Below are 12,851 nucleotides of genomic sequence, written 5' to 3' on the forward strand. Positions count from 1 at the left end.
GCACTGAGCTGATCTCCCTGTGCTATGTGGCTGCTTCCCACTAGCTATCTATTTTACACTTGGTAGTGTATATATGTCAATGCTACTCTCTCACTTCGGAGAAATGTCTTAGTCATGAGAATTATTCCTTTTAGGAAGACCTCTGATTCTCAAGGACCCACCCAGGAAAGAAAAGCCACCATGGGGAAGTTTATTTTGCTCTGAAAAATGCTCTGGGGAAAACAGGAACAAACTAGGTGAGAGGGAGGCCAATCTTAACCACGTGGGGTCCCCAAACCACTAAAGTTGCCAAGTGCTGGGTGTGGGGAAGGGTCTGTAGGAGCGTCCTGGGGCTGCCATGACAGCACCACGAACTGGGCAGCTTCAACAACAGAATTTATTCTCTCACAGCCTGGAGGCAACAAGTCCACAATCAAGGTGGACAGGGCTGCGCTACCCTGAAGGCTCCAGAGGAGAGTCTGTCCCAGCCCCTGGGTCCCTGGGGGTGGGCGGCAACCCTCGGCTTGTAGACCCGTCACTCCACCTTCTACCTTCTTGGTCATGGGACTATCTTCCCTGTGTGTGTCTCTTCCCTTCTTCTGGCACAGACCCCAGACACACTGGATTAAGCATGGGCTGTCTGATTCCCCCAGGAGCCGGGACAGCCGGGTCCCCTTCAATGTGTCATTTCCATGGCCTGTCAGCCCGAGAGCCCTGACCTGATTATTCCAGTGGGGGACATCACCTCACATATCTGAGGGTGGTAACCATAAACATGCCCTAGCACCTTGCAAGTAACGAGCTCATCACCCTGTGGTCTGCGGATGCTACACACTGGCAATTGTAAAAAAAAAAAAAAACAAAAACAAAAACAAAAGAAAAGCTTAGTAGAAGAGAATAAGGTAGAATTACCTGGGTGTTTCAGTTAGAGTCTTGCCTGGAATAGGAGGATGGCTCAAATTGGGCCAGAGAGGAGAGTTTCTTAAAAGATCCCCTCACATTGGTGGGTGTCCAGGGAGGCCTCAGGCCGGGGATGAGCCTGAGCGGTGAGGGAGGGGCCCTTACTGCAGCCTGGAGAGAGAGGCCGTGGGGTTGGACAGTGACACGTGACATGTTAGGGCAGCTCCGAGCCAGCCTGAGGTCACCAGGGGAGGGGTGCCTGAGCCTGCGGGTGCCCGCGGCAGAGCACTCCTGGAGACAGACGGGGATTCATCAGGGCTCAGACCACACGGCCCCATTTTCTCTGGGATATGGGCTGCAGCCCTTGGTGCCTGGAAGGGCTGGACCCAAGTCTCAGATTTGTCCTACTTTTTGGTATGAAAACTAAGACAACTGTCCCCAAAAATGGCCTTTTGGGGAAACAGTGGAATAATAGCTGCAGAGAAAGGAGGAAAGATTTTCAGGTACCCGAAAGCCAGATGGAACAGCCACGGACTCCCGGGAAGACCCCGCAACTCCGCGTTGCTAAGCACCGATACCTGCGGAGAGGCTCCTGACATATTAGGTCACCAGCGTCATTTCTCTGGAAACTGACAGGTAACAGTTGGGAAGAACCTGTTCCTCTTGTTGGTTGCTGACCCTCTTGGCTTTTTTCCTCCCACTCCTGTTCCTTTTATTTCACCTTTACATGTTTTTTGGCCTCTGGCTTCTAGGAAGGAGGTTAATTTCGTTTTCTGCCAGGAGGAGTTCATGTGGAAAATTGTTCTAGAACTTTCCCGGCTGCGTGTGAATTACTGACTGTGCAAGAGCATCCAGACAGCTTGGGAACACGCAGGGGATCAAGGGGACGGCAGGGAGGGGACCCCAAGGGCCCGTCCTGATTAGAGCACAGGGTTGTCAAGGGGGGAGGAAATGTTCTTCGGTGCAGAGAGGAAGGTGAGCAGACGGAGACGGGGATGGTTCACAAGAGTTTTCTGCCTTATTTTCTTTCTAGTTCAGCACAGACATAAAGTTACGTGTTAGAAGCGGACTTCACCTTGTGGAGTGCAGAAGCCGATTTAGGCCACAACAGGAGTGGGGAACGCCCGGGGGTAGAACAAGGGCGTTTGCCAGTTTGAGCACCTGGGGGTGGACTTCAGTCCCTCAGGTGCCAAACGGAGCTCCTCCTGGACCAGCTCCTCCCCTCCGAGGGGGGACCTACGGTCTCTCGATTGCGAAGGAAATAGGCGTCTCGGTTTGGATACATCAACCCACCTCCTTCCCCATCACTGGAAGACAGTGCAATGTGGCACCCAGCCAGCAGAAGGTCTGGGGGTGCTTCTTCTCCTGGTTCCATCCGCACAGGAGGCGAGAGGGACTAACCGCCCGGCACCCCGGTCCGTCAGCTCCAGCATCGTCTTAATTCTTGGAGACCCCACCACAGGGGAGGACCTGGTGTTTCCACATTAAAGCACTGGCTGCAAACCCTACCTGCGACTCCTTGCACTTGGGTAGCCCTGGGGGTAAGAGCCTCTCGGTTCCGCCTAAGGTCTTCCCCGGGAGTGAGCAGTGGTAACAGCTCCCCTCCCTCGGCTGGGGCCAGTTCCCTCCACGGGGAAAGCTCCAAAGCACCTGCTGTGTGCTAGGCTCGGTTCTGAGTCAACCCAAACCGAGCGCCTGCCCTCAGGAAGTTTATATTCTAGTTCGAAGACGACAAACTCATAGGGATCCACACACCACAGATGCCGGGGCGGCGCAGGGCAGGGGGCAGGGGGGTTGGGCAAGCACGAAGAAGAAAACCCAAGCAGGTCAGTGTTGGCGATGGCAGCGAGGGGAGCATGGAGGGGAGGGCTCCTGCCTGGAGGACGAAGTGAGGGAGGCCTCTCCAAGGAGGCGCCTGAGGCAGCTCCAGGGGAAGGGTGCCCCGCAGAAGGGGACAGCGTGGGGGCACTGTGCTAACTTGCATTCACTGATAGTTTGCCTGGAGCACCAACTCCATCCGAGACGTAATTGGTCATTACATTTGCAGAGCTTCAAATCCCCAAGCATTTGCATTTTTTGAAAGTATCTAAAAGGCAAAGGACAGCCTGGCATTGGCATGAGAGAGATCTTTGTGCTCAGGGGTGGCGGGCTTCCTGGGTCCCCAACTCAACCCCAGCCCCGGCATCCTCTGGAAGATCGGTCACTGCCCTATGCTACCTAGGCCAACCCGACTGCCATCCCGGCCACGGGAGCCCATCCAGATGAGTGGTTTAGAACAGGGATCCTGCCAGCACTGAACCTTGGAGCTGGTTTGGAGCCCTGGTTTCCCTACTTGCTGGCTAGCCCTGTGACCCTGAGTAGCTCTCTTGACCTGCCTGAGCTGGTAAAATGGGATAGACAATGTAGGTAACGAATTTAGCAAAGAGCTGGGGTTTTGTGAGAATTAAATGAGGTAATGTGCTAATTATCGGTCATCTCCTCCAGGCATTGCATTACTGGCAGCAACCCAGAGGCTTGCAAAGTGAGGGGAAGAGACAGTTCTGACCCGTAGAGAGTCATGGATGACAAACATGCATAAAACTAGACAGAGAAATAAAAAAGCTGCCCAAGCATATACATATATTGCCCACTTAAATGCTCAACATCTGTTGTCCAGATGAGTTGTAGCTACACACACTACATCCTGCAGAGATCCCCCCTCTCTGTCGTAGGGGCGAGGCAGGTCACATAAAGGCGTGACGAATGCTGGGCTAGGACAGTAAGGAGTGGTGAGGAGTGGGGCAAACTGAAGCACTGATGTGCTGTCTATCGCGAGGAACAGCTCCTCCCCTGCAGCCGCTTGTTACCATGAGGGACTGTGTGTCCCGTGTGGCCCGATCTGTTTTTCCAAGAGAGAGTAAAAACCTGGATTTTTACGTGCACTCTCTCAAATTTTAAATATTGGCGACTAATTCAAGGTTTTAGAGAAGTGCCATGTGAGAATAAGCAAGTCTAGAGAGACGGAGTAGATTAGTGATTGTCTAAGATTGGGGAGGTCGGGGAGAAATGGGGAACGACTGGGGGTGATGAAAATGTTCTGAAATTGATTGTGGATGGCTGTACCACTCTAAATGCACTAAAAGCCATTTAACTGTACACCTTAAACAGGTGGGTGGTATGCTACGTGAACTACATCTCAAAAGTCCCACGGGAGCCAGGAGAAACCCACCAGTGGTCTCTGCAGCCCAAGCCATCTGTTCGTGACTCTGACGAATGGGTGTAAATGCCCGAGTTCGGAATTACTTGATGGGACGGTGATGTATGCAAAACACTGGAAAGTCCAATAATCACCATGTCTGCCTAACTTCTGAGCACTGCTATTTTGAGTGAGGGGTCTGCAGATTTACTCTGTTCTTCTGAGTTTACTATTTAAATGAGCTGGCTTCCCTTGCGGTAAAATCTGTTACGGCAGCAGTGGAAAGGTAACACAGGCTGATGCTACGAAACATTTGATTACCACACAGACTCTGTTCTCACCCACGCTTACTGAGCCCCTCCTGACTGCTTGGTGAGGGTCCTGGTTTGCCTGGGACAGAAGTTGGGGGGGGGTCTCTGAAATATTGGACTTTGTTTCAAAACCATCCTGGGAATAGCAGGGTGAGCGTGCCCTAGGGAAAGAGGTCTGTGGGCAGAGACAGGATGTGCTTGGTGTTGAGTGTTCTGCCTGCAAGTTGGTGAACTGGCACTGGGGTGTTGGTACTGAACGTTGGCTGCCTTGTGAGCTTGGACCGAGCAGGTCCAGGGGCCCGTCTCCAGGCCCCACAACGTGCCTGCTTTTGAGGGATCCTCACGGAGGGGCGCGCCAACCAGCAGTGGGGACGAGTGTCTAGCTCCTCACAACTCCCTCCCTCGTCAGTTCATCTTCCTAACTACGCCAGCTTGACCCATAACAAAGGCATTTTGCTGTTTTAACTTGCACTTTCCTGATATTTGAGAGGCTAAACCAACAACCTATGTCTGTATTGGACATTTGCGTTTCTCTTTCCAGTTGACATTCTCTAGGGGTTTTAGTGCTTTTCTGCAATCCATTTTTAAAATGTTTTTATAACATCATTGCTTTTTTCTAACTGTAGAAGTACTACACACTTCACGCACACAACTCGGAAACTGTAGAAAAGTACACAGAAGACAGACAAATATTAGCCATCACCCCACCACCTAGAGACGGCCCCCCGTAACGACACTGTGCTTATTTCTGGGGTCTCAAATGTTGAAGAAAGTGTCAGTGTGGCTCAGTGGCTCAAAATGTGGATGTGTTTTATTTTTATAGCAACTCTGCCTCTCTCTAACTTCTGTTCCTTATAAGTAGTGGGGGAACTGAATCATATAAGGATCAATGGAGCACAACAGGACTCAGTAGATAACCACCTCGTGTTCACTTTCCTCTCTTACTCTAAGATGCGGCAGTGCTACTCAAGGTGATGACTGCTGACTTGCTCTAAGGCCCCGAGGAAGGTCCCTGGCCTTTTCTGGGCCTAGCTCTTCACCTGTGAATGAGGTTGCACGATTAGACCATCTCGACCATCGTTCTCGGCATCGCGGTGCTGCTGTGACGAACTCTCAGTCAATGCAGGGTCCCCGCCCACCCGTACCTTTGCACAGGACTCAATAGAACTGCAGTCATCAAACCCCTGGCAAAAGATCGCGGCCAGCCTCCTATCCAGATCCTGAATTTTGGTCTCAAAATCAGCGTAATCGTCATCAAAGCCCTGAAAGCGAATTAAAACACCAACCTTGTAACCGTAACCAGCATGCAAAGCAGGGGGGTGGGCTCACTCTAATGCCCATGGACACCCCCCACCCCCGGCAGGATTCAGGTTACGTCGGGGCTGAGCAACCTCACCGTCTTGGAGGCTGCTCCACAGGCAGGGTGTTTTTGGTGTCTGTTTTATCTTTCGGCCTTGCCGTGCGGCATGTGGGGTCTTAGTTCTCCGACCAGGGATCGAACCCTCGCCCCCTGTGTTGGCAGCACAGAGTCCTAGCCACTGGACCACCAGGGAAGTCCCGGGGCAGATCTTTTGCACCATTTTTTTCTCTGCCACACGTGCTCCCTCCGTGTGCCTTCCCACTCTCGGGGCATTTGCCACCGATCCTGCCAAGGCCCCCGACTTACCGAATCTCCGGGATCCAAGGGGTCGTATTTGCAGTCGGCAAAATCCTTCACCAGCTCAAAGACCTCATCGGAGATCTGAGTCACCTGGCTTCCGAGGATGCTGCCCCTCACGCCCCCGAGCTCAATTTTCTCCAGCTTCAGAAACTCGATGGCTGTTTTATAAAGATCCTGGTGGAGGAAACCCCAGCACCCTCGTCAGTTCATCTTCCTAACTACGCCAACGGTTCAGTCACTCATCCAGCTCTGACCCCGGCAGGGAGGAGCCCCGGGGCCACATAGCAGTCCGGAGGGGCCCTCTGTGTATTGGTGTTAATGTTCTCTAAAGCTGTTGCTGTAGCAGAGAGGAGATGGAAGGAAGGGTCCCATGAGCCATCTCCAAGCTGTGATTATGGAGGAGGAAGAGGTGATGGTCGGGCTCTTGTCCTGACCCAACACTGGGCGAAATGTGCCTCTAAATAAATCATACTTTACCGGGGCCCCACTTCCTCAGCTGTGGGATGAAGCAGTTGGAAAGGCACACGGTGGTTCCTGATGGCCTCACGTACAGGGTGCCTGATGGATGTTTGCGTGTAAATCCCACTCCCTCACTCCCTCCGAGGTGTGGGTCTCACCTCGCCTTCTCCTGGAAGCCGTCCCACCTATTTTAGCCCATGGTGGTGCCTTCTTTTCCAGAATCCCCAATTGCTGCCTGTGCTCTTCCTTTTGGCATTTAACTCCATTCAGTCCTATCACGTTTTCTAACGCTTCTGTGTGTAGCTCTTATTCCCCGATCGAGACCCCGAAGGCTTCTTGAGGATGACAAGCAGCCCCCAGGTGCCCGACCCAGTGCCTGTTGCTGCTTAGACGGAAGATGTTTATAGGGTACTCGTGTCCCTCCCCTAAGCCAGTGCCGAGGTTGATGCCACTTCCCCCCCCGCAGATGTCCAAGATGTATCGAGCTATAATCCAAGCAGACCTAACGCAAAGTAACAGCATCCTCACGCCCTGAGCTCTGGGGCCCTTACACCCAAGGAGGGCGGCATGGGTGGCACAGACCTCAGGCAGGGGGTGGCTGGCATGGCCATTTCCCCCACCCCCAAAAGCCCCTCTTTTCCTAGAAGCATCACCCTGACTCACAATCTATACTGTAGGAACCAGTGGCTACTTGGCCAGAAACTTGGCTGGGTCCTTCCAGTTCTTGGGCTCGAGCCTTCATCCATGATGGGAATCTGGGAGTCTTAAGGGAGGCTTCCTGCTCTGCCTCCCAGAGGGTGTGGATGAGAACTAGACACGCCTTCCTGGAGCCACTGTTGACGGCATCCATCATAAAATCACTGCCCAATGAATGAATGGTTCCCCGCTTTTTTTTTTTTTTTAAAGGATGTAATGTGTACAAAGTTAAAAAAAAAAAAAAAAAAAAGACCGTAAAGATTACAAAACAAAATGGAAAATTTTCTCGCCCTACCCATGCCTTTACCCCTCACCTCTTCTCCCCAGAGGAAACCATTTTGAAACTTTAAAAAAATTTTAATTTGCCATGTGTCATTCCATGTATCCAAATAGGGTCCTTCTTAAGTCTTCACTTGGGCTAACTTAGTCCCACTAACTCTCTCCCTTGGTCTGCAGGCTTCCTGACCAGGGTCACTGACCTTGTCATTAACCTGCTCATAGACAGAAAGCAAGAGAAAGGGGAAAAGCAAGCACAATGGGTCGCTTTGCTCTGGGCTAATAGCTCCGGGCCTGGCCGAGGTGGCCCAGGGACTCCGTTTCCCCATGACGCAGAAAATTCCACCTTTACCTCAATGGTCTGGACGCGCTGGAAAAAGGAATTTATCCTGGAAAAGGCAAGAGAAGAAGGGAATTCCCAAGGCACTGGCTTCTTGTCTTTCTAGGGGAGAGAGAGAGAAAAAAGGCTGCGTTTGCCTCCGACACGTCCATGGGGTCCGACGCCGGGGCCAACGTCACCCCGACCCCTTTCCCCCGGTTCGCTCTCTACAACCAGGCCGTACCTTGAAGAAAAGCTTCATGTTCGCGCAGCAGAACTTGTAGGCTCGGTACAGCTCCTTCAGGACGCTCAGGGACAGAGAGATGCTGCTCAGCACCTCCTCAGTTTCACCCTGCAGGCCTTTCAGCACCTCGTCGGGACTCAGGTAGGTCCGAGTCTGGGCAGAAGGGAAGGTGTCCCCAAGTTCGGACCAGCCGGAGGGGTGACACAGCTGTTTCACTGGTTAGAATGACCCACCCCGGGCCCCTGGGCCACTTCTTCTGACACATCCGCTGTCCCAGCCCGTCTGCTGACTGCGGGGCATTTACAGGCGCCCGAACCGTTTCTCTCACCGGGACCCTCACCCCGGGCTAAGGCCACAGCACAAACAGATTTTGATGGTAGATGACTAGGGGCCCTCTAGGGGTCCAGAAACGCAGTCCTGCTACGGCTGCGGGATCCTGGGCCACTAGGTCCCTCTGGGCCTGCAGACGGGGCTGCGAGCATGATTCTAACACACGCAGGCAGCCCAGGGGCGCAAGGCTGCAACTCACACCTTGGAGGCTGCGTAACCTGTGCTCATGAAATGGAAGAAGGAAAGGGAATTGACGTTGAGGGAGACGGAAGGAGGCTTGGTTTCGGAGCAGATAAACCCCACAAGGCCCCCGGCCGAGTCTTGGGGTGCCGGGACTCAGTGGGCCGCCCCGCTTTCTTTCCTCCCCACTCCCGGCGTGGGGCAGATTGGGCTGGCACTGCCCAGGTCTTGGGAGAACCCTGGGTGGCCACCCAGAGGGCCCAGCCTTAGCCTGGAGCCTGTAAATCCCTGCACCAGCATCTCTGCCTGTTTTGAAACTGCTGGAGAACACGGGACGGGATTGGGGGGCGCCAATCAGGAGGCAGGGAAGGTGGCCAGGGCCAGGGGCCTACCATCTCGATGAGCTGGTTGCAGAACTCCTGCAGGATGACGATGACCCTGGAGGGCGTGTTGTAGTGCTCGGACGTGGCCCAGATGGAGCAGATGGTATACAGCACCTTGGCGATGAAGGTCGGGAGCTGGGGAGAGACGGGCCGGGCGGGCGCTTTGTCGCAGCGCCTCAGCACACCCCTCCCCACGGCTCCGGGAGGGGACTCCCAAGGGGAAGGAAGAGGCACTCGCCAGGTCCTCGTGCCTGACCCCAGCCAGGAAGCCCGCAGCCCCTGCTCCCCCAAGACACAAGCCCAGCCCCTGCCAAGTGACCTTTTTCTTGCTAACATACCATCGCGAAGTCAGCCTGTTCCATCTCCTCCAACAAGATCTGCAGAGGCTTCAGATACAGAACTATATCGTTGGCTTCCTTCAGGCCTGCCCAAAACAGGAACAGGGGCTCATCCACAGGGGAGCGGAAGCCAGACCCCACTCCCGACGGTCAGAAATGGTGACGGACAGCTCTGTGTGTTTATGGACACCCACTGCCTCAAGAACGGGTCTTCCTCAAAAGGCGGGGCCCAAGGAAGCTGATGAGGGAGGTGGAAGGCGCCTCCACCCCAGGGTCAGCAAGGGGCCTGCCCAGCCCCTCCCAGGAGGGGCTGACACCTTCTTCTTGGAGGGGGAAGGGTTCTCATAGGGCCAGCGCTCACCCTCAGTGACATTCGTATACACATTTTGCAGGGCTGGCCAGTAGCAGCTTTTGGCTTTTTCCAGGATCTCGACGATTTTGCTCACTTTGGGCCCGTTGAGCTGGGAAGGAAAGAAGAAAATCAGCCTTTCAACAGCTTCTAGCCGAAGGCTGCCTGACCCCACTGCCGGTGCTGAGGGATCTACGTGGGTTACCCAGGGGCTGGGGTAACCCCTCAGGGGTCCCCTTGGGGAGGCTGGGTGCTCAGGACTCCAGTGGGCGCCCGGTCGCCAGGGGCAGAACAGGCGTCACCTGCTCGTGGATGCACTTGAGGTTCATCAGCCGGGTGTCCCAGAACTCAAACTCGACTCGGGGCAGGGGGTGCAGCCCGTCCAGCAGGGCCTGGGCCGAGTCTTTGCCTAGCACATCCCGGATCTGGCGGGACCAGTCGATGATGACGGTCTCGATGGCGTGCAGCAGCGAGTTGTCCAGGGAGGAGGGGATCCTGCCGGGCAGAGTCGGGGGGAGAGGCTGTCAGCCAGGAGAGACCCTGCACCAACACTGTGTGTTGCCAGGGATGCCAGTGCCCCCAAGAAAGAGGGTGAGGAGGGCCAGCTCTGGAATAAAATCCACGTTCATGAAGGCTCCTCCAGCAGTTCTGACTGGGGTCACCATGGGGCGTGTGCTGGGGGCCTAGAGGGCCTGCCATGTGCTAAGCCCTGCAGGAGCGGTCGCCCTCTGATGGGAGTAAGGGAACACACTGTCACTGCAACTTGCTTCAAGCGTCGCACACACCAGGCGGTTGCAAATGGCGCTCAGGCAGGTGCAAGGCGACACCTCGGAGTCCTCATGCTTCTGTGGGCCACTGGGATGCCACAGCCTCGATTTAGAAGCCCAGCCTCCACCTGCTGAAAATCCCTTCTATGCCCCTCACTGTCCCTCAGTACCCACGTCCTAAAGCTGGGTATCCCCTTTCCCACGTGAGAGTGTGACATCCTTGGCCTAGTCCTTGTGTCTGACGGAGGAGGGGCTGGAGCACAGGTGTCCAGCGGTTGCCAGAGCTGGAGTCTCGGGGGCTCCAGTGTCTTGTCCTGTTCCGTCCTTGTGCCTTCGATCTCAGACTCAGCACCTAAAGGCACCATCCTGCCCTCCTCGGTTTCATCAGCTCCGAAACCAGTTTTCGGTGAGACGGTTTATCCTTAGTGGTCGGGGACCAGATGCCCCTCCTTCCAGCCAGCTCCCCGGCCGGGTCCCTACCTCTCCATGGACTCCAGGGTGCCATCCAGACTGCCCAGGTGCTCTGGGATGGGCAGCAGCGTCTTCCCCTTGATCTTGCCGCCCATCACACACATCTCGTTCTTCAGCTTGTGGACTTGCTTCACAATGTCCTCTGAGACCACGCGGGGCCATCCGCTCACGTTTTCGCTTTGGTTTAACAGGGAAGAGAGGACCTGAAAGGAGAAGCAGGGTCCTCAGTGCCCGGGTCCCAGGGGGAACCGAGCCCTTCTCCCGTCGCAGAAGGAGGTGGGGCCAGTTGAGGTGCTGAGGCCAGTGATGACAGCCCAGCCCCTGTGCCATCTCCATGAAGGGAGACCCCAAGAGCACACACTCCTGGCTGAAAGCAAACGTTTTGTGCTGCCTCAGAGTGTTGCTATAGGCTGAATTGTGCCCCCGCCCCCAGTTCACACATGGGAGCCCCAGCACCTCCAGATGTGACTGTATTTGGAGAGAGGGCCTTTCAAGGGGTGATTAAGGGGGGCCCTAACCCAATAAGACCGTTGTCCTCAGCAGAGATGAGGACACAGACACGCACAGAGCGAAGGCCACATGAAGACCCAAGGCCGTGTCAAGTCGGCCATCCACACGCCAAGAAGAGAGGCCTCAGAAGGAACCAGCCCAGCTCACATCTTGATCTGGGACTTGCAGCCTCCAGATTGTGGTGCTTTGTTAGGGCAGCCCGAGCAGAGAACGACAAACACCCGTGTGCTCCAGCTTTGGGCCAGGCCAGCTGCCTCGGTGGATGTGAGAGGAGGCTGGCCTGCGTCCTGGCTGAGCGGCCCCTGTGGCCTGAGTCTGCACAAGGCAGGGACGCACGGCCCCATCTCACAGATGAGGAGAACGATGACTAGGAAAGCTAAGTCACTGGAAGTCTGGCTGGTCTGACTCTCCAGAGGGAGCTGCACCTGCCATGCCTGCCACTAGTGGAGAGATACGTAGGGCAGCACCTGCTTGGTCCCTTTCTTTGCTTGAAGTCTCAGAACTAGGAAACTCATCTACTGGATCTCAAATGGCCCATGCCTTCTGAGGCTACAGGCAGGGATGTCCCCGGTGCAGTATGGAGGTTCTAATGATTTCGAGAGAGGACAGGCGGTGGCCAGGGCCACTCAGCCTTCACATGCACAGCATCAGCTGGAGGCCACGTTAGAGAGCCGGTCTGTCCCAGCGGTCAGGGCAGCCGGGCCTGAGCTCTCGAATACCTGACCGGCTTCAAGGCGATGCAGATGCTGCTGGCCCCTGGGCCTGCTCCCTGAGCGGCGGCGCTCAAGGCCACTCACTCAAAGTGTGAGAAACACGTGTTGCTTCTCCTGAGCCCTGTGCCCCGCCCCAGCAAGGCCTAGATGCACCCACCTCCTCCACGATGGCGATCAGCTGGTCCACGGGAGTGGGGCTTATGTCCCCATAGACCAGGCGGTCCTTGTAGTTGTCATTGCTGATGTTCTCAGGTTTCTTCTTGATGAAGTACACCCCTTTGGACTTGAGGGAGGCCGGGAAGCCCAGGCAGGGTATGATCATGCCGGCGGGGCTGAGTGTCAGCACCAGAACTAGGACGTCCGGTTTCTCAAAGAATTCGGTGAACAAACCCATGTTCTCTTCTGTTCCGACCATTTTACTCCACTTGTCCGGCTTGAACTTTAGGATGATGGAAGCGACACTCTCCAAATACTCTAACCTGACGTCTGGTGTTATCGTCATCTTGACGTTCACTTACACCTGTTCAATGAACAGAGACACGGACACAGCACAGTCTCCTGGGGAGTCTCCATTTCCCGCCTGTGGCTGGAACCATCTGAAATCCCTGTTCTAGCCAATCGAGAAAGGAAAGGGTCATCATTGTTTTCAGCTGTGGGTGGGCTGCGGTGAGGGAGGACCAGGGGGCTGTATCTGTCTGCTCTGGCTGGACGGCTGCCCTCTGCCTGGCTGTGGGTATCACCGTGGAGCAGGGCCGCACGGCAGTGGTGTGTGCTTGTGTTAACTGTGACCA

General features: G+C 55.1%; 1 protein-coding gene across 1 annotated transcript in view; it reads right to left on the minus strand.

Moving 5' to 3' along the window:
- The window catches only part of DNAH17 (dynein axonemal heavy chain 17), a 110,635-nt gene extending 98,073 nt beyond the window's left edge, over positions 1–12,562 (minus strand). Inside the window, exons 1-10 of the mRNA XM_065896570.1 lie at positions 12,218–12,562; positions 10,847–11,040; positions 9,902–10,094; positions 9,612–9,711; positions 9,251–9,336; positions 8,922–9,047; positions 8,020–8,172; positions 7,809–7,898; positions 6,032–6,199; positions 5,511–5,627 (exon numbers count right to left, since the gene is read on the minus strand). Coding sequence (XP_065752642.1) covers positions 5,511–5,627; positions 6,032–6,199; positions 7,809–7,898; positions 8,020–8,172; positions 8,922–9,047; positions 9,251–9,336; positions 9,612–9,711; positions 9,902–10,094; positions 10,847–11,040; positions 12,218–12,562 — 1,572 coding nt within the window. The remainder of the gene's footprint in view (positions 1–5,510; positions 5,628–6,031; positions 6,200–7,808; positions 7,899–8,019; positions 8,173–8,921; positions 9,048–9,250; positions 9,337–9,611; positions 9,712–9,901; positions 10,095–10,846; positions 11,041–12,217) is intronic.
- Positions 12,563–12,851: the final 289 nt, after the last annotated feature.

Source organism: Phocoena phocoena, chromosome 19 (assembly GCF_963924675.1).
Source record: "Phocoena phocoena chromosome 19, mPhoPho1.1, whole genome shotgun sequence".
Taxonomy (NCBI): domain Eukaryota; kingdom Metazoa; phylum Chordata; class Mammalia; order Artiodactyla; family Phocoenidae; genus Phocoena; species Phocoena phocoena.